Raw genomic sequence first — 25,048 nt, 5'->3', positions numbered from 1 at the left:
GCCTTCACATACAAATACTAGATGTTATGGGTTCATGAGAAATGATTCGGTTTCTTGTCACGATGTCCACTGAATTCAAGAACTCCCTGTAGTTCAGGACATGGGAAATGCTTTTTTCCTACGTTCATATGCAGAATTGTTTGATCAGCTTTTAAAACATTCAGAGGAATAGACTATGCTAACTAGAAGGAAGTCATATTTGTAAAGATTTGATTACTTCTCCCACTCAAATCCTCAAAACTGAAACTGTAATGTTGGTATGAGTATATAAGAGCTTTGCTTATAACCACACCCATTATTTCCTGCAGCATATGGTCATTTCAGAACCGCAGATGTTGCAAAATCCAAGCAAACATATCTGTTATTGTAGAACAGTAGCTAAGAGAACTTAACAGATGCAGACAAATCAGAGGATGGAGACAAGATACTATAGGACAGGGATTCCCAACCTTAGTTCCCCCCATGATGCTGGACTACAACTCTCATCATCCCCAGTCACAATGCTCTAAGACCATTGTGGCTGGGGATGATGGGAGTTGTAGTCCAACATCTGGGGAACCAAGGTTGGGAACCCCCTGCAATAGGATAAGGAATAGCAGTGGCAGTATGTAACTTACACCCCGACCTCCTCTCAAAGCCCAGCTTATCCCCCTATACTAAACGAGTATATACATGCAAGACAATTCCCATTCCACCCCAACTTCTTAGTGGATCAACATAATAATTAATTCTTTATAGTGTTATTTAGTCTTTATTCTCTGTGATAGACTTGTTTCAGTTCCTAGTGGCTGGAAAGGCTAATTTTGAATTCCCCAGGGTCTGCAATGTTTGCTCTAAGGATATGACTTCATATCTTCAAGTTTATCATTAACATTGCCCCTTGTAATTAATAACAGATTAAAGACAAATGCATACCAACCATTGTGATGCCAACAATTAAGGGCATTACAAAATACACAGGTGGTGGGGTTTTGCTTTGAATGATTCCATGGAAAGAGTAGAAGAGATTGGACCAAGACACACACCAAAGTACAAGAGCAAAGACCTTTAAAAAGAGAGAGAGGAAGAATAAATTCATCGCCAAAAATCAACAATGTATTCAAAGAACAGTTATGTTCCAGTGAACTCTTAAAAGTTCCTTCTAAATCAAACCACATGAGTTATTCGTTCACAAGGATGCTTATGGGCCTGCCTTTCCACACAAAACACAGGGCAGTTGTTTGTGGCGCACGTGCGAGTCTGTTTGGTCACCCAGAGGCAATTCTTACTTGCCACAGGTTACCAGGCATGTGACCATGCACAAGCTTCTCTTAAAAATACCAGTATCTTTCGGAGAGGCGGCTACATGTATGTTTCCAAACATGTCTACTTATGGATATCCTAATTCAGGAGTTTTTGTATTGTGCCTTTGTGCAACATTCTTGTATGCCCCCTTTTGGTGTCAGTGCTGGAATATCCCATCTGCTTGCAATACATGCACATGCTGCCATTCACACTGGATGTAACTGCAGTCTTCCCAAAAAGGAAAAGCAAAGGTAAGGAAGAACAGAGGATCCCAACGAGGAATAGGAGAAAAAAGGCATTTTGCGCAATACAAAATATTGGGCATTGAGTGCTTGAAAAACAGTCTTAGAAGATGATGTAACAACTGTTACTGGGAAAGGCCTTCATGCTGCAGAGGAGGTTGGAAGAAAGGTTAATGAAGGCTAGGCATGTCCTGACTTCATCTAGTTGTTTTTATGTACCCAGAAGCTGGATCTAGCTAGTTACTTTTGGCATGATGATTCAACCATTTTGAAGTCCGATTCATTTCAATAAACTCGTCACCCATGAGGAGGGACCCACAGCTCAGGGAAATAGCACATATCTTTGCATTCATAAAGTCCCAGACTCAATCTTTGGTATCTCCAGTTAAAAGGCTCTTGGGTCAGGCGCTTAACAATGATAGGGCAAGGGGAGACAGTTGTCTGGGGGCCCCACTGCCTGGAGGGGCACCCCAGGGGCACCTCATGTGACTCCCCATTGCCCCCTGCCCAGCCCCATAGCCTCTCAGCCACTTGCCCTCTTCGCCGTCTCTCCTGCTTGTTCTGCTGGCCGGCAATGGAAGCAGCCGGCAAGCTGCAAAGAGCTCCTTTTCTCCCGCCTCTCAGCTGATCGGCGGGTGGGCGGGGCTTCCACGGAGGCCTCCGTGTAGGCCGCAGTGAAGCCTGAACTCGAGTAGGGCCCAAGCCAGCCGGGAAGGAGGAAGCAGCCAGAGTGTTCTCTGCAGCAGAAGACCCCTTGCTGCCATGCTCAACCCAGACCAGCATTTGCCAGGTAGAGTGTGAACTCCTTTTTGTGGTTACCTTTCCCACCCCCCCCACCCCATATATAGGGATCTGCTTGCCATAGGGCTTGGATGGTGGGGGGAGGGACTGAGAAGTCTCTGAATATTTATTTTGAAACATCTTGGAAAATTTGCTGACTTTAAAAAAACTATCTAAAAAGTCCTATAAGTGGCTTGTTTCATGGCAGAAAATTGCAAAAACTTCTGGAACAGTATTTTATTAATTTTATTTATTCATTCATTCATTTATAAATGCACTTATGTTCAAGTTGTTTTGCAACCCAGGTCTGAGTGAGAACTGTGAAGCATGTGTGGTGCTTTTATTTTATTTTTCTTGTGTGTAAACTGCTCCCCAATAACTTGCAGGGACTTCAGGGTAAATCTGGCCAACATGTGAATGCTGCACCTCCATTCCAGAGGAGATGTGTCTTAAAGGGCTTTAAAAGCCTCCTGTGAAAAACCTCCTGCAATCAAACTTGACTGAATTTGTTCAGAATTCTGAGAAAACAAACATAGGTTCACCCTGCATGGTTGAAAGTCTCCTTTGCTAATCTACAGCGAGGGGCCTATTTTAATAATTCATCTTTCTAGTGTGTTCTAGGCATTAAAAGTAATACAAATGTATAGTACTCAATGTATATCACTATATATTGTGACGTGTGTGTGTGTATTCAGTGAAATGTATTTGCAGGCAGCATACTTATTTTGGAATATCAGACTTAAATCCTTGGGGGCCTGGGGTGTGCGGAGGCCCTGGACTTTGGGGGGGGGGGCCATTTTAAAATCCTGTCTCTGGGCCCACTCCAACCTTGCTACGCCCCTGTCTTGGGTAATATTTATTTATATATAAAATTACTAGCCATCTTTGCTTTTATTTGGACAAGATAATGTCCAAAGTTAACACACCACATCAAACAACCTAAAACAATACAAATTGCTGCAGAAGCAGTAGAATTAGGATAATAGTGCTCATAGCATAGTGATAATGCAGGAGAAGGCTTCTGCCCAAAACCTTGGAAAGCAGCTGCCCATCTGAGCAGACCAGGAGTTCTCAACCATGGGTCCTCCAATGTTGCTGGACTCATCACCCCCAGCCACAATTTATTCATTATTGATTTTTATTTATTTATCACATTTCTATACCGCCCAAAACATGAGTACTCTGGGTGGTTTACAAGACAATAAAAACCAATAAAAAGATTAACACATTAAAATTTAAAATGTTAGAACACAGTTAGAACACAGAACACAGTTAGAACACAGTCTAATTAAAAGCCTGGGTGAACAAATGCGTCTTGACTGCCTTTTCAAAGGTTGTAAGAGATGGGGAGGCTCTTATTTCAGCAGGAAGAGTGTTTCAAAACCTCAGGGCAGCAATGGAGAAGGCCCGTCCCTGAGTAGCCACCAGACGAGCCGGTGGCAACTGCAAACAAACCTCTCCAGATGATCTCAATGGGCGGTGTGGTTCATAGCAAAGGCGGCGTTCTTTTAAATACCCAGGGCCCAAGCTGTTTATAGATTATAGGCTTTATAGATTATAACCAAAACCTTGTACTTTGCCCGGAAACATATCGGCGGCCAGTGTAGATCTTTTAAGATAGGAGTGATATGGTCTCTCCAAGATGACCCAGATCTGGCTGCCGCATTCTGGACTAACTGCAGTTTCCAAACTACGTACAAAGGCAGCCCCACATAGAGCGCATTGCAGTAGACAAGTCTGGAGGTGACCAGCAAATGTACTACTGTGCTGAGGTCATTTATCTTAAGAAATGGACACAGCTGGCGTATCAGCCGAAGCTGATAAAAGGCACTCCTGGCCACTGCCTCAACCTGAGACACCAGGGAGAGTTTTGTGTCCAGAAGCACCCTAAAACTGCGTACCTGTTCCTTCTGGGGAAGTGTGACCCCATCCAGAACAGGCAGATCAAAATCATCTCCCGAGTTCCGACCCCGCACAATAAGTACCTCTGTCTTATCTGGATTCAGCCTCAGTTTGTTACCTCTCATCCAGCCCATCACTGCCTACAGGCAGGCATTTAGGGAGGTTATGCCTTCTCCTGATGATGCTGATATGGAGAAATAGATTTGGGTGTCATCAGCATACTGATAACACCCTGCACCAAATCCCCTGATGATCTCTCCCAGTGGTTTTGTGTAGATGTTAAACAACATCGGAGACAATACGGAGCCCTGAGGACACCATACCAAAGTTCAGTTTTTGAAGAACAGCAGTCCCCGAGGGACACGATCTGGAATCTGCCCAAGAGAGTGGAACCAATGCAAAGCAGTGCCTCCCACCCCCAACCCCCTCAGACGCTCCAGAAGGATACTATGGTCAATAGTATCGAAAGCCGCAGAGAGGTCCAAAAGGACCAACAGAGTCACACTTCCTCTGTCAATTCCCAATTGGAGATCATCCATCAGGCTGACCAAGGCAGTCTCCACCCCACAGCCCACCTGAAAGCCGGTCTGAAACAGGTCTAGATAATCAGTTTCATCCAAGACTGCCTGGAGTTGGGAGGGCACCAGCCTCTCAATTGCCTTGCCCAGCCACGGACGGTTTGAGACAGGCCTATAGTTGCTCAACTCTGAGGGATCCAAGGCAGGCTTTTTCAGAAGTGCTCTAATAATTGTCTCCTTAAGGCAAGGAGGCATCCTGCCTTCCCTCAGAGAAGCATTTATGATCTCTACTAGGCCTTCTACGACAACCTCTCTGCCAAATAATATTAGCCATTCCGGACAAGAGTCAAGAGAACAGGTGGTAGGCCACATCACTCCAAGCAGCTTGTCCACATCCTCACGAGTCACAGACTGAAACTGATCCAGCCTAACCACATAAGAGGAGTCACTGGACACCTCCAATTCAGACACTGCAGTAATTGTGGGGTCTAAATCCAAGTCAACCCGAATATGAGAGATTTTATCCACAAAAAAAATCATTAAACACATCACTGCAGGTAATAGATGGTTCCAAATTCTGATTCAAGGGAGGAGGGGCACTCACTAGCCCTCTCACAACCCTGAACTCCTCCGCCGGATGTGAACTTGCAGATGCAATATGAGCTAATAATAATAATAATAATAATAATAATAATAATTCAATTTCTATACCGCCCTTCCAAAAATGGCTCAGGGCGGTTTACAAAGAGAAATAACAAACAAATAAGATGGCTCCCTGTCCCCAAAGGGCTCACATTCTAAAAAGAAACATAAGACACACACCAGCAACAGTCACTGGAAGTACTGTGCTGGGGGTGGATAGGGCCAGTTACTCTCCCCCTGCTAAATAAAGAGAATCACCACAGTAAAAGGTGCCTCTTTGCCCAGTTAGCAGGGGCCTTCTTAGCTTCTTAGCCGCCCGTATTGCCAGAGCATAGATCTTCAAATGTGCTCAATGTTGTAATATGTCGGATTCTAGTCGAGTCTTCCTCCACTTGCGCTACAGTCGTCTACCCTGCCGCTTCAGGCCCCGTAGTTCTTCCATATACCAAAGGGCCAATTTTGAAGCAAGTCGGAGAGGACGCTTAGGAGCAATCATGTCTACTGCCCCAGTGAGTTTGCTGTTCCAGTTCTCCACCAGGCCATCAACAGGATCACCGGCAGAGCCAACACTAAATCCCTCCAAGGCTTCTTGGAATCCTATTGGATCCAATAACCTTCTTGGGCAGACCATTCTAATGGGCCCCTCACCCCTGGGAAAGTGGGGTGTGACTGTGAGTCCAACCTTAACCAGATGGTGGTCTGTCCATGACAATGAGGAAATAACAGGAGTCCCCACCCACGGAACACCACCCTCATCAGAGTGAAAGACCAGATCAAGCATGTGACCTGCAATGTCCAGAGACCACTTGAGATAGGCCCATAGTCGTCATGGCCGCTATGAACTCCTGAGCCGCCCCAGACAAACTGGCCCCAAAGTAGACATTGAAGTCCCCCAGCACCACAAGCCTGGGAGACTCCAATGCCAAACCCGAGACCAAGTCCGTCAGCTCAATTAGGGACTACACTGGGCAGTGGGGCAATCTGTACACCAAGAGAAGTCCCAGTCTATCCCTGGTTGCCAAACTTAGGTACACACATTCAATATGGTCAGACACTTCCACAGAGATCCTGGTCAGGGAAAGGTTATTCTTATAGACCACAGACACTCCACCTCCCCACCCACATTCCCGCACCTGCTCCTCATCAGAGTGCCCTGGAGGGAGAAGCTGGGACCAGACTGGGCCGCCAGCCTCCCCCAACCAAGTCTGTAATACATACCAGGTCTGCCCCTTCATCCAGAATCAAATCATAGATAATTTCTGACTTATTCTGAACAGACCTGGTATCACAGAGGAGCAAGGTGAGAGTCTGTGAGAGGTTGGCACTGCTCCCCAGAGAGCTGGCAGGGCAGCCAGAAGGGGAAACAGCCAATAGATTTCTGACTTGTCTTTCCCTGTAATGATGCGCTGACCTGCCAACTTTACTTCCTCTATTCACCACCACCAGAATAGCCACCCCACAATCAGTGGACACCCCCCCTGTCTCCACATCCTCAGACAAACCAAGACACATCTGGAACACCCAGGATCCAAAAACAACAACAGAAGCCAAAAAAATATCACCAGGCCCTCGCCCTCGTTGCCCCCCAGAGTGGCTCCCCCAAAGGGGCAACCCCCTTTGGTGTCACCCCTTTGGTGTTGACTCTGCTGCCACATGGCAGTAGTTCTTTTTATAAGCTCAGCAAGATGGCTAATCTGGGCAACTGACCTTTAAGAACTGCTGACTTACCCCCTCTGGCCCCAATCCCGCACAGACTCATCTGCAGGGCAACAGCCACAGCCCCACGCATTAGGGGGCACACAAGCTGGCAAGCTGACAACAGCAGACAGGAACTATACAGACTCTCACCACTGAGCAGCTGCTATCTCTGGGAAGCAGATGTTAAAGCCTCCTCCTCCCTACAAGGCTTCTGGCAACAATGGCCATGACAGTCAGTTCTAGGCTAGAAAGACCAACAGCCTGACTCAAAGAAGGTATGTAGCTGCTCATCACACAGTGGAGGATCAATCTTGTGCCACTCTACTCAACCACACATCTGCTTGAAGTGGCCAGCTCATGCTGGTTCACAGGCTAGATCTAGCATTTGCAGAGGGGTCCATAAATGTAGAGTCAACACAACAGGGCCTATTCTCATTATCTGTACATCACAGAACCAAGGTGTACAGACTGCTTGAATGTTACCTAGGTGCCATTTTAACTTAAACATAGAGTGTATAATATTGTTCCATGTGCAGAGCATTAGATAAAGGATGTTTTAAAAAAAGCCTACGGTTTGTAAATTATTCGCAATGCATAAACAGTAGGCAAGGCCAAGGATAAGAACATCAAGCATGGTAGGGTGGGGTAACCCCCACACACACCATTCAGTGAGTTTGCACAAGTTTCAATAAAGCAGATTCATAGGTCCACTTGCTTGCAGCTCAGTTAATGTAATTAGAGGTAAGGTGGCTTACCTTTGACTGTACCATTTTGTGGATTGCTTAAAAAAATCTGTGAAATTCTTATTAAACTGTGAGCTGGTAAGCTACACAGGTAGTTTGTTTCAATACAGTTCCTTTAAAAATCAATGGTGATTTGGTTGTTGACTTCAATAGAAGGTGGATTGCATGCATGCTCTATTATATTAAATGGTGAACAAATCTGGATTACAGAAACAAAGGAGTAGGAAGGTAGAGTTGATTTAGTCAGTTTATTTCCCTTTTCCTTGATGAGATACCCAATAACAAAAAAACAAAAACAAAAAAAAAAAAAGAAAAAGAAAAGAAAAAAGAAAAAAGAAAAAAAGGAAATCACAGTATCTCAGCACAAAATATAGATTCAGATTACGTTTATTATAGTCTGAGACCAGAAAACAAACAGAAACAAGGGGGGGAACGCAGAGTTACAGAAAAACCAATACAGCATACAGTTTACATCATATTCATTTACAATACTACAGATACACTAATTCAATACTTGGGCCGTCTGTTTCCCCCTCCCTCTTCCTCCTGCTCCGGTCTCTCCTCTCTTCCCCTTCCCTCCAGCCCCGCGCTCTCCAGCCCTCCTCCCCTCCTGTTCCTCCCCACACACAGCGCCTCACCAGGTGGCGGGTGGCCAAGAGGGACCCCGCCACCCACCCGCTGCCGTTTTTCCTCCCTCCCGTTCACCTGCCACCGCGGCTTCTCTCCCCCCTCTGCCGCCACTTTTCTCTTGCCTGCCCACCACCACTTTTATTTCCCTCTCCCGCCCGCCGCTGCTACTTTTCTCTCCCACCCTCCTCCGCCCACCAGCCAGCCGGCCACCGTCGGGACTTTCTTCCCCCTATCCTCCTCACTCCGCGGAACTCTCACAGCGTGTTGCGAGAGTTCCGCCGCCAAATCCTGGAGGACACGCACCGGCTAAGAGAATTAAATATATAGATAATAAGCAGCAGCAATCTGGGTGCTCCAAGAGCCAGAGGCCTGGAAGACAACTCCCAGATATTTATGTAGCCTAACCTGTTCTGTGTCATGGCCATTTATCTACCATCTATGTTTAGTTATGCTCTTAGTAAAGATCATGACTTTAGCTTTAGAAAAACTGATGGTCAACATTGCCTCTGAGCAATAGGTAGCAAAAGCCCAAAGGGCAATCCTCAGCCCTACTGCCAAAAAAGAGAGAATAGCAGTATCATCTGCACATAACAGGGCAGGAATTGGCTGGCAATCTTGGAGGGTGAAAGCTAGGGTCAGTAAGAGCCCGGACCATTGAACTATTATAATTAAACAGGAAGGGAGCCAATACGAAGCCCTGCTTCACTCTGCTGTTTGAAGGAACTAAGCGTGATGGCCCTGTGGATTACAATGTACCCTTGATGGGCCAACACTGCTGGGGCACACCATTCAATTTTGTTTTTGATAAATTCTAGGGGGGTATAGCAAGCCACCTAACTGCACAGTGGGGAAATGGCTTGACTACCAAGCCAAAGGTTGCCGGTTTGAATCCCCGCTGATATGTTTCCCAGACAATGGGAAACACCTATATCAGGCAGCAGCAATATAGGAAGATACTGCGTGGGAGGAGGCAATGGTAAACCCCTCCTGTATTCTACCAAAAGAACCACAGGGCTCTGTGGTCACCAGGAGTCAACACCAACTCGACGGCACACTTTACCTTTACCTAGGGGGATATAATCACCTTTGGGACCTTTTCCAGGCTTCATCTGGGTCACCAGCTTCTTAATTTGTGTGGTAGTGGCTGTGGGCCATACAGGGAGGTCCAACAAACAGGGGTCCAGGAGAGAGCCCTGAGCGGATTCTTCTGTATTCAACAATGATCAAAAATATGACTCCCAGGTGTCACTTGGAACACAACAATCTGGCCCAGGATTATTCCACTGAAGCCCTCCTGCTTTGATCTGCCAAAACATGGCCAAATCATTGGACTTAGTGGTCTGGATTAACTGTGACCATCTTTCCCTTTGGGAATTCTACCCCACCCCCTTCCCCCCCCTTCCTTGTATTTTCTTTTCTGATAATACAGTTCATGGGGAAATATCTGACAATTTTGTGCATTGTACAATTAGAAATGAGCTATAAGAGAGGTCTTAGCCTTAACACAGTCCTTGTCAAGCCAAGATTTCAATTTGTGCCCCAAAGGGGCTGAGACAGTAGGTCTAGGGTCCCAAGACAGAAATTCTTGTAGATCTGAAGTCAACTTCTGAAACAATTCAATGGCTCACTCTGATGTTTCTGCTGCTATGATGTCAGAGTAGAAACAAAGAGCGTTCTCTTTGTTTCTCCACACCTTCTGACCATCTTATTCTCAGGTGGCTCAAGACCACTGAGGGATCAGTCTCAAATTTTTCCTTAATGCACACCTCTGTTTGTTTAACTTCTGTGACAGGACGACAGGTCACTGTCCACATGATGCTCTACTGATAACTGAACCACTGATAGAGGTGTGCATGTTCACTGCCCAACCGGTTTGCTTTGAACCGGGCCGGTTCAGCAGCTCAATCGTGAACTGATCCGGGGTGGTTTGGCCCGTGATTGAGCCAGATTGAACCTGGTTTCTTGCAAACTGGATTGGCGACTAAGCAGAAGCCAGGTGGGGGCGGTGAGATTGCTAAAAAGGCCAGCACTGCCGCTCCCCACCTCCTGGAAAGGCCCCAAGCGTGCACAAAGCTCAGTTTACCAGGCTGCCCATGCAGCAGTGGTGCAACCTTGCCATGGAACTTTGTACGTGTTCCAAAGAAGGTCTTCGATTAGTGGCTGTGCAACAGTATGGAGCACCACAATTTTGCATAGCTCCATAAAATCTTGCGTGTGCATAGCTTCCCTCACTGTGCTAATGCAACACTAGCATGCTTGCCAGCCTTTATTCCACTAGCCTTGTTGAGTAAGCACAATGCTTGTACAAGTTCAATGAGAGGGCAAGAGAACATGCAACTTTGAGCCCTGGTGCAGTTATGCAACCTTCTTGCATGTGTGCAACTTTGTTCATTGCACTAGTGCAGCATTAGTCTGGACATCAGCCATAATCTCTGCTTATTTGTTTGTGAAGTTAGACAGCTGTGACGTGTGGTAAGAATCAGGATTGGGGCTGTGAAATTCAGGGAGGGAACATCTATATATTTAATCCCCGTAGACGTGCCTCTGTGGGGATGCGTCCCGGCAACCCAGCGGATTGGCTGGGTGGAGCAGGCTCTCTGGATTGGCTGGCCAACAGTCAGCAGCCACCACTCACGAGGTTGCCGCTGGGGGAAGCGCGCGGCTGTCGGTGGGCCGCTGGGGGAAGCGTGCGGCTGTCGGTGGCGTGCTTGGGTTAGGCGCCAAGGCGGCTAGGCGCTTTGGGAAGTGGGCGGCTGGTGGCGGGTTGCTTGGGGAAGGTGTGGGGGCAAGGCGGCTGCAAATGGACAGCGGTGGCAAGGAGCCAGAAAACAGCTGCGGGTGGGCTGCTTGGGCAAGTTTGGCGGAGAGTAAAGCAAGCGGAGTGGACAAGCAGTAAGGAGTTATGCAGTGGGGAGTGAGAGTCATGGCTTGCAAACAAGAGTGGCAATTGCCTGCTTCAGGAATGGCCGCAAGACACAGGTGGCGGTTGGGCAGACGATGGCGGCAAGGCGCGAGACAGGAGGTGACACTTATTTTGCAGTTGGTTGCCCACTGTACCTGACGCAGGAGAGATGGAGACTGATGGACAGATGGATGTGCTTTCAGAGTGCACAAAGCAGTGAGGGGTGGGGTGGGGGGAACAAAGATTGGGAATGCAAGACCTCACACCAAAAACTGGGGGGAAACCCTTAGAGACTCTGAGGGCCAATAACTGCAAGACTCTCCCCTCCAAAAAAACAACAAACAAATGGTGAGGTCCTACAGCTGCCAGAATCCCCTCCCCTACAAAAAAGTGGGGACTGTGAGGGCCAACAGCAGCCACTCTGCCCACACACACAAAAAGGAGAGATGGAGACTCTCTGACAGACACCCCTTCCCTTAAAAAAAAAAAAAGAGGGGGGGACTGCAAGGGCTAACAGCAGCCAGTTTGCCCACCAAATTAAAAATGATAAAAACCTTGAGACTACGAGGGCCAACTGCAGCCAGATTCTCCCCTCCCCTCAAAAAAGGCCACTGAAAAGGCCAGCTGCCAGAATCCCCTCCCCTACAAAATAGAAAAGGGGGGGGGACGGGACTGTGAGAGCCAACAGCAGCCACTCTGCCCACACACAAAAAAAGGAGGGATGGAGAGAGTGTGAGGGAGTGTGGGATAACAACCAAACAAATTCTCACAACAAAACTCCAAAAAGTAAGTAAACTACTGCACAGATACTCTAGGGCAGAAGGCGGGGGTGGTGGTGGTGGCAGGCGAGACACCGGGGCAGAAGGCGGGGGGGTGGCGGCAGGCAAGACACCGGGGCAGAAGGCGGGGGGGGGATTGAAGGGAAGACAATGGGGCAGACGGCAGGAGGATGGAAGGGAAGACAATGGGGCAGTTCCTGCCCATCTATTCCTGCTGCCTATTTGCTCTGACTCCTCTTGCTGCCCACTGCTGCTTGTCACTGCGCTTGGGGGATGCTCAGAAGCAGGAAGTCCCCATTCCGTTTCTCTCTGAAGAGAGGAACAGAATGGGCTTCCCTGCTTCTGAACGTGCCCCAAGCCTGACGGCAAGTGGTAGCGGGTGGCAGGAGGAGCAGTGGTGGCACGGTGGCTGGCAGTGAGAGAAGGTGTGTGACACAGGTACACATGCCACTGTGTGGGGGTCACACATCTCCATGGGGGTGGGGCACATACAGGCCTTAGTTGCAAAATAATCCTCTATAATAAAAGGCTAAGTGTGCGCCTGTGTCAAATGCCTGGCGTGCGTCCGTGTCTCCCTCGGCTGTTCTGGGCATGCGCGGAGCGCATGCCCAGAACACGCCGAGGGAGACACGACCGCCAGCACCAGGCAGCCATGTTGGGCGGTTGTTTGCCCGGCTGCGGAAAGGCCAGAAGCGGCTGCCGCGAAGCCGGGGAAGAGGCGAAGCTGGGGAAGCCAGGGAAGAGGCGGTGGGGGAAACTGGCCGAGGCGCGGCCGAGGCGGCGGCGGAGCCATGGCCGAGGCCTGGCCACCGAAGCCGGGCGGGGGGAAGAGGTGGCGGGGGAAGCTGGCCGAGGCGCGGCCGAGGCGGCGGCGGAGCCATGGCCGAGGCCTGGCCACCGAAGCCGGGCGGGGGGAAGAGGTGGCGGGGGAAGCCGGCCGAGGCCTGGCGGGGCCACCGAAGCCAGGCGGGGGGGGAGACTTTGGGGTCCTTGCCCGGCCGGGGAGAGCAGCCATGGCATGGAGGCTGGCGGCGGTGGGAGGGGGAATGGCGGCGGGGGGCCCAGAGCGCACAACTCTACTAGCGCCCGTTATTTAACGGGCCTAAAATCACTAGTCATTAATAAGATTTCAGTGTTGGTGTTGCAAAAATGAACTTGTGGATCATCATAGCCATGCAAATTTGTGACCTTTTAAATAAAGAGTCCATGATTAGGTTCTCTCTGGCTATTCTCTCTCATTATTGGCATAGAATTGTCTCGTTATCTGCAGTTTGCATCTCTCACTCTCTCTCTCTCTCTCTCTCACACACACCCCCCGCTCACAAGGATACAAGGTTCACAGCTGTATATAACCCATTATGATGAGCAACATCTTACCGTTTTAAATTTGCTCAGCGCAGAGAGTACAATATATCCCCGTTTGTTGCGTTTTAAGTAGTAAACATAAAAAGGCAATGCGCCCCAAAAATAGAAGCATGGGATCCCTGCCAGGACGGTATTCTGGAAACACGGTGTTAGGTCTGGGCTGTCTGTGTGCAGCGTAATGTTGGAATCCTGCAAAGGGAAAAAATGCAGAGGAAAAATATCAGTGGATACATGGGGGACATTGGCTAATTAAAAAAGCTGCTCCAAAGCTCTAGCATAAAGCACCAAAGAGTTGAAATGACTTTACATTTTTAATTCCAAAAGGAGATGCAAAGTCAGCCACCAGTGCACTTATGGTCCTTTGACAAGAACTTGCAGCAGCAAATCATATTATCTAACACAATACAGTCATTCATCTCAGACCCAACCTGCCTGATAACCTTCTGCCTTTTCATACTTCAGAATGGAACTTGCTACACAAAAGCAAAGAAAGAAAGAACAAACGAACATTGGTGTGTTCTCAAGGAACATTAAATCCCAAAGGGCAGAATATTCTTGGTTAAAAGTGCTAGTTGGCCCTTTCTACATTATTCTGTCCTCAGTTGGTTCTCTTCCTACTGGTCTAATTGCTATTTCAATGAGAGAAGCTCATCTTTTGCTTTCCCCATCTCCATTGGGGTCCTTTGGGACTATGTTCTTGGCCTTCTGCTATTCTCTCCCTCCACACCCCATGGCTTTCAGTACCACCCACTGTATATGCAGATGACACATCCAGCTTTCCCTCTCCACCCCAGAACTTTCTCCCATCATCCAGTCCAGCATCTCCAAGTGCCTCACTTGGACACATTGTCATCTCAAGATCACTGGCGCACATACTGCACAGTGAGCTGCCTGTCTAAGTGACAGGTGCACTCACTGATTCCAAGACCCTCTAAACCCCACACGCATTGCTTGTGAAGGTGGGGTGCCCCTGTGGCTACAAAGGAGCACACAATCACTCTCCCACTCAGAGGCGTAACTATAGGGGGGCAGGGGGGGCATGTGCCCCGGGCGCCATCTTTTCTTGTCATGTGGGGGGCGCCGCCATGACAAAAAAATTTTTTTAAAAAATTTTTTTTTTGTTAATACAAATGTTTCCTGCTCAGTGCAGCAGCGCTGCAGCAGTCAAGGGAGCGCGTCGGTGCCCCCTCCCCCACGAGCGGTCCCTTCCACGCCGCCCACGCCCCCCCATTGCTTTGCTGGCGCCTGGCGGCCAGTCAGTGGCCTGGCTTGGCGGCGGTGGCGGGCGCTTGTGAGGAAAAACCTAAGTATAATGTAGTATGTTGGGGGGTGGGGGGGCACGGGGGGGTGCCATTTCAGTGCTTGCCCCGGGCGCCATTTTCCCTAGTTACGCCTCTGCTCCCACTGCTACTCCCATTATTTCCAATGGCTTCCCAATGACATGAGGCTTGCTGTATATTATGTGAGTCAATCCAATCAAGACTGAACTTTTCATCTTTCCCTCCAAGCCCTTCTCTCTTCAGTCACTCTCCTTATCTATTAACCTCATCACCATACACCCTGTTGAACAAACACTCAGGCTTTGCTTTCCTTTTTGCCCTCACTGGCAAATCATTCTGCTTCTCCCCTTTACAACATTTAAAAAGCCCACATACATTACAAAAATATGGCCTTTCCTCTCTGCCTGCTCAGCAAAAACACTGCATTCATTCACTTGTCCCATGACCTAGTCATCTTGTATCTTGATGACTGCAACCTTCTCCTCTCTGGTCTTCTGCTGTCTCACATTGGTCCTCTCAACAATACCTGCTGCCAAAATAATTAAACCTCTCTCATCACTTTGCCCATGTGATGCTCCATCTTATATCCCTACATTGGTTTCCTGTCTAGCCCCAGATCTTTCATAAGCTACTCACTCTGAATTCAGGCCCACCCTCATGGCCTGCTCACCTTCTCTCCCCCATTCCCATATCCCAACAAATCCTGCCTGCCACAGCCTTGTCCAGCTCCACCACCCTCAGCCATCTGAAAGTCTCCTGCTCCCTCAGATAATTCCACCTTTGATGCCTCTTAAGCCTGGAGCCTCCTCCCAGACCTGCATGACACTACCTCTCTCATTCCCTTTAATTCCCTCTCAAAACCCATGAAGACTTTGGCACAATTCCTTAACTCTCACTTTGTTGTAAATAATGCAAATAATTGTATATTCTTCTCCAGTTTATCTTGCCTTTCCTTCCCTGCCCATTCATCAGAGGAAGGGGAGGGGGGAGAAGCCATAGCTCAGGGGAAGGTAACTATATAAGCTGAGCAAGGGAAAAGCTAAGAGAATGCTGTTTTAACTCTCAAGGCCCTAAAGAGAAGTTCTCTTTTACTTCCACATCATCCAATGAAAATGAAAGAAAAACAAAAGAAATAAATAAATGAAAAACAAAAATAACACAACCCATGCTTTGGATAAGCCTCTTCCATATATAATTATTTCATTGTATAGGTATTTATTCATGTATATGTTTAGGCCATTTTTCTGCCCTACAGCCTTGGAAGCAGCATACAGCATTAAAAACATCACAATAAAACAAGCAATAAAAGAAGTCAGTATATATGATAAAACACAAACAAAAAATAAGCAAAACATCAAACACCTGCAAAGCGGGCACCAAATGAGAACCCAAAGAAGGGCAGAGAAAGAGTTTCAAAGCATGGCCTCCACTGATAATTTCAACCAGTGTGCAGGTCCCAGAAGGTGGCCCTTTAAATAACCTGATCCAACTGTATAGGGTTTAAAAAAATAATAATCAGCACTTTGCACTGGGTTTGGAAATGAACCAGGAAGCTGAGTGTAGAGCAACAAAATCTCATGATCCATGCTGAGATTTCAGCATTCTGATTGTAGCATTTTGTGCCAGCTGCAGTTCCTATTCACTTTTCAAAGGCAGTGTCACATACAGCCCACTGCAACAGTTCAGCCTAGATGCAACCAAGGCATTTGTAACAGTGGCCAGATCTACCTTCTCCAGGAAAGGGGGCAGCTGGCACCCTAGCCAAACTTTGCAAAAGCACTCCTGACCACAGCCGGCACCTGATCACCCAGCAGCACAGTAAAGTTACATCCAGTCTCCATAATTAACTCCAGACACCAGTTCAGTAGCTCTTCTTCTCCTCTTCCAGGATTAGATGAAAAAAGATAAAGCAAGTTGGGTGTCATCTAGATATTGATGGACATCTCCCAGCAGTTTCATGCAGATATTAAGCCACACAAGGAAACAAGAGGAAACTTGTCCAGCTGTGTAATTCCAAATGGAACCTACAGCACTGTGTGTGTTACCTGTTCTCCCGTATTTCCACCTCTGATATGATGAGAATTTCCACTTGTAGTACAGAGGTGGCAGATTAGAAGTGTCATCACTCACTGCAGCCTACCTTTGGAAGTTTCACTGAAGGTGCATGGGGTGGAGAGATTTTACCCAAGCCAATTACTACAAATGTGAGTGCAGAAAGAGTGCTTAATGTTGAATGGGCACAGAATTCTGACTTCCTGAAAATTCCACTGTGTGTGTGCGGGTGTGTGGGAGAATGAAGGTCTTAATTGACCTGAACCCCTTCATTTAAAAACAATGAAGCAAGATTCTAGCCCTTCCAGATGCAAATCTTTGCTTGAAAGTGTGTGGGCATTGCCTGATGACACACAAAGCCAGAGGAGTGGCAGGTTTTCTAGTGGTTGTGGGGAAGACTTTTCTTGGCACATTATCTTAACTTGTTTTCCTTTTTTTAAGCACAGAGTGCACAAACAATACTGGAGCATGTCTTTCCCCCACTCTTAACCTTTAAGAAGTAATACTTTCCTACACTGCGATGCAGACGCAGTATGTTTTTAATGCATTCTGCCCATTAATCATAACAAAGTAAAATGAAGTTATAGAAGCAGATGAAGAACATGAAATTGCTTATCACAAGAAATAAGCGAGTGTACCACACAAACAGCGATGAATTCAAACCGTACATGCTTGCCACTGCAAAAAAGGCAACTTTCTTGACAGCATTTCTGTGGCCATTTACTGAAAGAAATGCCATGTGTTGTTGGGAAGGATATTTCTTTCTTTTGAGAATGTATGAGCTGACCTTCAGCATAACGTACCCCTTCAGCAATGTGTAGTTGAAAGAACAAGGAAATAAAATTCAATCACTAAATCAATCAACATAAACACAGCAGCATCACCATTCAATAAACCAGTCGAACATTAAAACAAGAACAATTCAATGAGCTATTTCACATGCAGGAATGCCTGAGTACATAAAAGTCTTTGCCTGATGCCAAAAACGTATCAGTGGGCACCATCAGGTGAGCTTTTTCTGAGGAGGGCATCCCCAATGTGATGTGCCATGTCCGAGAAAGCCTTCTCTCCAGCTGTCACCTGCTCTGCTTCAGATGGTGGTGGGACTTGGATCTCTGATGAAGACTGTAGTTCAGGCAGGCTTATGTGGCTGAAGGTGGTCCTTCAGGTATTTTTTCCCAGGTAGCAAGGCCACAAGCCATATAAGACCTTAAATGTAACAATCAGCATTTTGTCCAGAAAAAGATTGGTTACCAATGTGGCTGATGAAGAACTAGTGAAATATGTGCTCTATAGTTGATCCTGGTTAAGAAGTCTTTCTGAGAATAGCCTTTCCCAAATAGCAAGTGGTTCAAGTATTGCTGTCTTCACATCTAGCACTGAACCTGAGGTTTGGTGGAGCTGCCAGATCCCAGAGAACACGTGCATGCCCTACTTCTGGTCTTGGGAAGGACATGCTGAGATTGAGTGTGTCATACGAACCCACCAATATCAGTTTATTCTACCTTACTTGTGTTATGGAACCCAACATCTATAACCAAGATTTGAAGGCGGGGGGCATACCACAAGTAGGATAAAATATGCTGAGATGGATGGGTTTGTACAACATGCCCAACCTTGGCATGTCCTTCCCGAGACCGGAAGTAGGCCATCTGCACATTTCCAGGGCTCCAGCAGTTCTGCCAAACATCAGGCTTTGCTCTATGTGTTCAGCTCATACATTCTCAAAAGAAAGAAATATCCTTCCCAACAACACATGGCATTTCTTTCAGTAAATGGCCACAGAAATGCTGTCAAGAAAGTTGCCTTTTTTGCAGTGGCAAGCATGTACGGTTTGAATTTGAACCCCGCCTTGGGGTTGTCTTTTAACGAAAGGCGGTATATAAATGCAACAATAAATAAATAAATGTGTGAACCCACTCTATCTCAATTCCTTCTAAAGATGACAGTGCAACACATAGCAAGGAAGCCACTTAAGTGTGAGAAGGTCATAAGCTGGGAGCCATGAGTCTTGGGATGGCCCCCAGTATGAATTCCAAGAAGCAGCCCATCAAGAGGCAAGAACACAAGGAAGCCACTTAGGCAGATAGCATCTTAGCAGAAAGAGCAGCATATGAACAATACTCATGTGTGGGATATTTCTGATGCATAAACTGTGTGTATGTGAGCAGATGCAGAAGACAAAGTACCACCTTGGATCACAATAATACTATCTGCCACAATACCATAGCAGACCCTTGGCTAGAAAAGGTACAGACTCAAGAGGTAATCAGGCAGATGTATGCACTCTCTGTAATTCATGGCCACTCACACTTGCAGGGTGGGGGAAGAGAAAGAGCTATCATCTCCGGTGGCCCAGCTTAAGGGATTCACTTCAAACAGCTAAAAGGCCTGAAGAACATTTCATTGCTAAGCCAAAACACAACAAAGTAAGTTTAATTCAGAGTATTTAGCTGAGCAATCGTATCAAAAATCAAGACTTTTCTTTTCAAACAAAAGCAGAAAGCAGACTCCAAAAAACAAAACAAGAAACACAACCATTTCCCTTCAGTCCTTTATCTATGTGGTTGGTTATTTGCACAAGCAGTATGTGAACAGACATTCACACAATAGTCAAGGTTAATATATTCCATGCTGTTGACACACACCAAGTTTATTACAACTGCTGAAAGACTGCATCAGAAAAAGGGATATATGAGAGAGAGAGAGAGAGAGAGATGAGCCAAGACAGAAAGACAGAAGAAGAGTCACAAGACGAATTGAGGCTGACATAAACCTTCCTTATGGACTGTAGTTATTAATAATACAGAATACAGTTATTCTGAAGCAGAGACCTCTACAAAATGAGCTGGAAACATTTGGTTAATGCACTCCATTCAACATCCAATGCCCTGCTCTGGATGCCGTTGCTAAATGAAGTTTGGTCAGGGGCTACCAGGATGTAGTGACCAGTCTCTCCACCCTCTAAAGAGTTAACAAGAAGTGAACCCTTGTCTTGACTGACAGGCTGGTGAACTCCAGGGCTCAACCAATCAGTCAACCAGGTAGGCGGGATAAGAGAGCTGCAGGGGGAATTCTGGGAACAAGAAAGGAAGTCTGGACAAAGAGTGCGGGCTAGCATGAGAAAGAAATAGGCACTGTGACAGCAGAGGAGAAGGGAGTGCAGCAATCTCAAAGGCAAGAAGTTGCAGAGGCAAGCAGGACCAATGCACGGGATGTTGAAATAGAAACAGAGCTTAGTACGTCAGCCACTCTGGGGGAAGCACAGCCGATCTCAGCTATAGAACAGCATCAGTCAAAGAGACAGGAGGAGATAATGAGGCACATGTGCAGAACGGCTCGACTAACAAGAAGAACTGCTGACTCAGAGACCCAGGATTGAGAAAACCTGGCTTCAGCCAATTTAAGATGGCTTCACCTCACTCACATTGCTGGTAGGAACGTCGGGCTTTGGTGAGCGGCCCAGCTGTGTTCCTGTTTGTTTTCACTGTGCTTTTGACTTAGGATCGTTGGTACCCTGCTTGTGGATTTCAGCTTTGACTTGGTTTGACTGACTGCATATGGCGACGACTCAGACTGGCTTTGGTTTTTGGAAGTTGCTTACTGCTTGGCTCTGTCTCCTTTTGACCCTTTCTCTGCTTCACTCTCCGTCGGCTGATACATAGCTCAAGATTAGCCTGACAGGTTTACGACAGATAATCTCTCAGGGTGAGAGCTCTGTAGGCTTGATTCTCATCTGTGTAGGCTTGATTCTCATCAAGCGTTTGGTGAGCTTAAGGACAGGAAGCCAGGGCTCTGACTTCGGGAACCCAGCATAGGGAACAGTTTGTTTAGTCAGACTGTACATAGGAATTCATATTTCTCTGTGTGTGCTTCGCATTTCCCTAAATAACTGTTCTTTGCAACTAGGTAACTAAGATATCTAAGTATGCCGCCTTAGTGTCAGAAAGGCGTATCGAAGCATTCCTGTGTAACCAAATTAAACATTTTTAAGTGTATCTAAAAAGCTAAAAGCCTCAGACGAAACTAGACTGTAGTAATTTTAATAAAAAGTTTTCTTGTTTTTTCTTCTTCTAAAGTCTCACAGACTGTTTGGTTAACTTTGAGAGGAAGGTGTGCTCCTTTGGTGCAAAACCAGTTTCCATGGACCACTTGCCAGCTACGCACATGGAACAAAGTTCCCCACACGTTACTTGTTACTAAAGTTAAAAGAGTTTTCCCTGGGACAGTCCACTCCAAGCTCAGGGGGTTCAGGCTCTGCCAATAAAGGGGTGGTGGCGGCAGCATTTTAATCTACCAGAGATCTAAAGAAAAGGTTTTACAGGGAAGCCCACAGACTCCTCTGGAAGTGGGGGGAGGGTGACACGTGAATAGTTCCCTCCTATAAGATGCTCTGAGTCAAGGCTATTTGTTGCACAGGAGAAGGGCTTTTTCAGCAATAACACCATGGAGTACTCTCTCTAGGATGGTTAATTAAGCCCCCTATTTTGTACTCTTTCAGCCCTAAAGATAAGACCCAGCTCTTTTTAGAGATCTTTTTGGCAGCCACAGGCAAGGACAGGGAGCAGTTCCCTTTAAAAGCAGATCCTTACTTGCTCCTGCACTGTCCCACTGCTTTTCCTGGTGCAGCATTTGCTCTACAACAGGCTGCATGCAGCTCCGGCACTGCTCCCTGCAGCCTACGTGCAGCGGCCATGTGCATCACGATGCCATGCACAGGCTGCAGGGAGCAGCGCTGCAGCTGTGCATGGACTTTTGTAGAGCAGGCGCTGTGCCCAGAAAAGCAGTGGGCCAGGGCAGGAGCAGGTAAGGACCTGCTTACCTGCTTTTTAAGGGAACTGCTCCCTGACCCACTGAACCAGTTCAGCCGTGGGCACTCGAGCTTGTTCAGGACTTCCCTTAGGAGGCGCTGAACCGGTTGGTGCACATCCTAAGAGAGGCATTCCCCCCCCCCAAAATTCTCCAATTGACTGATGAGATGTCTTTGATGGTCACTGTTGCCAATTTTATTTTATTTTCTCTTAATATTTGTTCTTTTACATATGCTTTGAATTATTTCAATAAGACAAAACAGGATATGAGGTCATTCACACAATAAAAACCTGTGTATATTGCCTGGGTTTGGGAGCAGTGTGTGCTCCCAATTTTTGGTTCTGTGGAAGTAAGGTAAGAGGAAAATTTGGGTAGCTTTTCTTCCTACCTTGTTTCTACACAATCACTTCTACCCAGGTTTTCCTCCTACCTTGCTTCCATACAACCAAAAATTGGGAGCACACACAGCTCACAAACCTGGGTAGAACACAGTTTTTGATTGTGTGAATGACCTCTATATGTTTTAAAGTTTAAAAAGAGATCAAAGAGTTTCCGCAGCGAACATGCTTCTAACCAAGTTTAATGTACAACCACTAGTTAATTTTTTTAAAAATCCCCAAAAATACTAGTAACTCTGCTTAGGAGCAGAGTGTTAATTTTCAGAAGCCCTCACATTTTAGAGTAAGACACAGTAGACCTGAAAAGAAGATATACTCGTCCTTACACATGCTCCATTGATCTCTAAATGCCAGCCACTGAACTACTTTCTTTCCAGTAATTCTGCACACAAAGAAAACTGCTGCAAGTCACCAGCAAGGACATTTTATCTCAGCATCTGGAATTGTATTGCAATAGTCTAGCTTGTCAAAGGCAAAGGTTTGAGGTTACTGCAAAAACAAAGTCAAACTACTAAACCTTTTCTAAAATAGGTGTATGTGCACGCATGCACACTTCAGACTATAAAGCAGCCGGAGTCAATACCACAGCACTTGCTATTATTTCAAAGTGAGAAGGAACGGGCCCACCCCCTCCCCCACATGGAGCAGAATCTTATCAGAATCCCAACACAGGGCACAAAGTTTGAAAACAAGTTCTGACCCCGCATATTCATATTACTCCAACTGAAGTCCCAATTCAGTTCAGGAAGAAAAAGAACCACATAATGCAATGCAAACACATTTTATGATTAACAAATATTGTATGCATATAAAACCACACTATGGGCATTCACACTAGGTACTATTTGCAAAATCCATAAAGGTGATGCAAAATTAGAGTGGCTTTTCATAACATGGCTGCATAGGAACACAGCTTGAATAGCATGACAAGAGCTCTATGCATTCAGCAACTTTTCATGTGGATTAGCTGGCTCTCACAGCATGTTTTGTCTCTACGATATTGCTAAAAATTTCAAGCATGAACACAAATCATATGTGTGGGGTGGTGGTGTAATCCATGGCCTGGATTATGCACCTGAATTAGTTTGCTACAGAATAGTCACTACACAGATTACCACATTTTAAGATGCTGCTATAGCACAAGAAGCAATGCTCACATTTACCACCACCACTTTGCACTTTGAATGGCACAGGGGGAACTCTTGTGCCTCCTGAAGCCAGCAGCAAAACTCCTGCTCACTTAAATGTTGCACAATGAGAACCTCTGATCCTCATCAAGACCTAGTCACGTGCAGCAACTGGTGGCCTTACATGAGAATGCAGATCCCCATTCATATTTTTAAAAGATACATTCAGCCAATTCAATAGGAATCAAATGAGTAGATCACAACACAGATCACCACGTGTCATCAGCATCTTCATCACCAGCTCATGGTGAAGGCTGCTCAACGTGCAAAGATCTCTCTTGCTGGATTAGGGTCTTAGCCCTAACTGAGGAGTGAAGACAGACTGGCAGAAGCCAAAACAGATTTTATGTATTTATAAGGTCTGTCTGTTTGCTCCCCCTGCCCCCCGCCCCCACCCACAGTATTGTGGCATTGCAGGACTTTATGAATCCTGTTATGTCTGAAATTCCACTATCCATCTCAGCTTGTTGGGCAAAAACACCCTGTCTCCTTGCATTCTATTGTATAGACTGACTGGAATGACTGAACCACAGACCTGTATTAAACCCAAGGGAGTCAGGGAAGGCTCCTTCCTATTTGTGGCTACGAAGCTTGGAAAACTGGCACAAAATAAGCACTGTCTACTCCTATAATTCCCCTGTCTCCATCTGGCAGACAGGCTCAATCGCAATATAGTAGGGCATCCTGCCTCACCCCAAGAGAATGGTTGACAAGAAGCTTCAACACTGCTTGGAACATCAGCCCACCTGGCAGGTGACAGACTCATCAGGCCAGCTAGACAGACTGACTTGGTACCTCGCCAACACTGCAAACCAAAGGGCCACTCTGGGGTATTCGACAATGGAGTATACAACCGTTATGCAGCACACAAAGTGATCCAAGTGGCAAGCTTGGTCTTTTAAGCTTCAGTTTCATGTACCAACATTAAACAAATTGTATACGGAGCCTTAAGAGGAGGCTTTGAAGGGTGTGAAATCAGCCAGTACAGACCAATAGAATGAAGTAATTTTGGCTGCAAGGACTTAAGCAAAGCTGTGTGTGTGTACTCTGTGCAAAAATATCTGCACCAATGTATCTTAAATTTTGTGCCAAGAAAAGATGGACTTCGCAACCTGTGTAAAACATGGAAATCAAACAGCTTTTCGTAGCTTTCAACGTTCTTTTTGATTCTGTTACTCACAGGGATGGGCAAAGAACTATGAAAACTGCTGGTGCCTCCCTCCCTAGCCACTTGATATCCTTCTGAACCTCCCCACCTTACTTCAGAAGTGACATTGGGCACTGTCCCACAAATGTTAAAACCTGTTCTGAGAGCTGGTGTGAGGTTGTGGCTAAGAGACCAAGTTACAAATGTGGACTTCTTTGGTTCAAATCACACCTCTGCCATGAATTCACTAGGTGGCCTTAGGCAATCCACTTCCTCCCAGCCTCAGCTGCAATATGGGGGGAGCAGCACCCACACTTACATTACAAAGTGGTTATAAGGATAACAAGAGACTACACGTGAAGTGCTTATAATGTTTGAAAATTTAATAGAAATGCCAACTATTATGATTATCACCATCTTCTAAATCAGAAGAGCTAGAAAAAAGAAAGTCAAGATTTCCAAGATACTGCATTTCTGGGGCAAATATCAAATTATAGGGATTTTCTATGCTTGTGCAGAATCTCACAGCATACACTCAATCCTGAGAATAAGCTATAGTTCAACCAAAACAGACTTCGATGCACCACCTGGATCTCCCCCAGTGATACCTGAAAACCTGAATATAGAGCATTCAGTCCATAAAACCACCAATGTGTTCCAAAGTTAACACACCAAACACATAAAGAC

General features: G+C 46.4%; 1 protein-coding gene across 2 annotated transcripts in view; it reads right to left on the bottom strand.

The window, feature by feature from the left end:
• ABCC3 (ATP binding cassette subfamily C member 3) overlaps window positions 1-25,048 on the bottom strand; it is a 131,607-nt gene that overhangs the window by 93,326 nt on the left and 13,233 nt on the right. For both annotated transcript variants that reach the window (XM_053297974.1, XM_053297976.1), the window contains exons 2-3: window positions 13,498-13,674; window positions 920-1,045 (exon numbers count right to left, since the gene is read on the bottom strand). In XM_053297974.1, the coding sequence (XP_053153949.1) occupies window positions 920-1,045; window positions 13,498-13,674 (303 nt within the window). The remainder of the gene's footprint in view (window positions 1-919; window positions 1,046-13,497; window positions 13,675-25,048) is intronic.

Source organism: Hemicordylus capensis, chromosome 2 (genome assembly GCF_027244095.1).
Source record: "Hemicordylus capensis ecotype Gifberg chromosome 2, rHemCap1.1.pri, whole genome shotgun sequence".
In the NCBI taxonomy this organism is placed as follows: domain Eukaryota; kingdom Metazoa; phylum Chordata; class Lepidosauria; order Squamata; family Cordylidae; genus Hemicordylus; species Hemicordylus capensis.
This window is presented reverse-complemented; position numbering and strand designations above follow the sequence as displayed.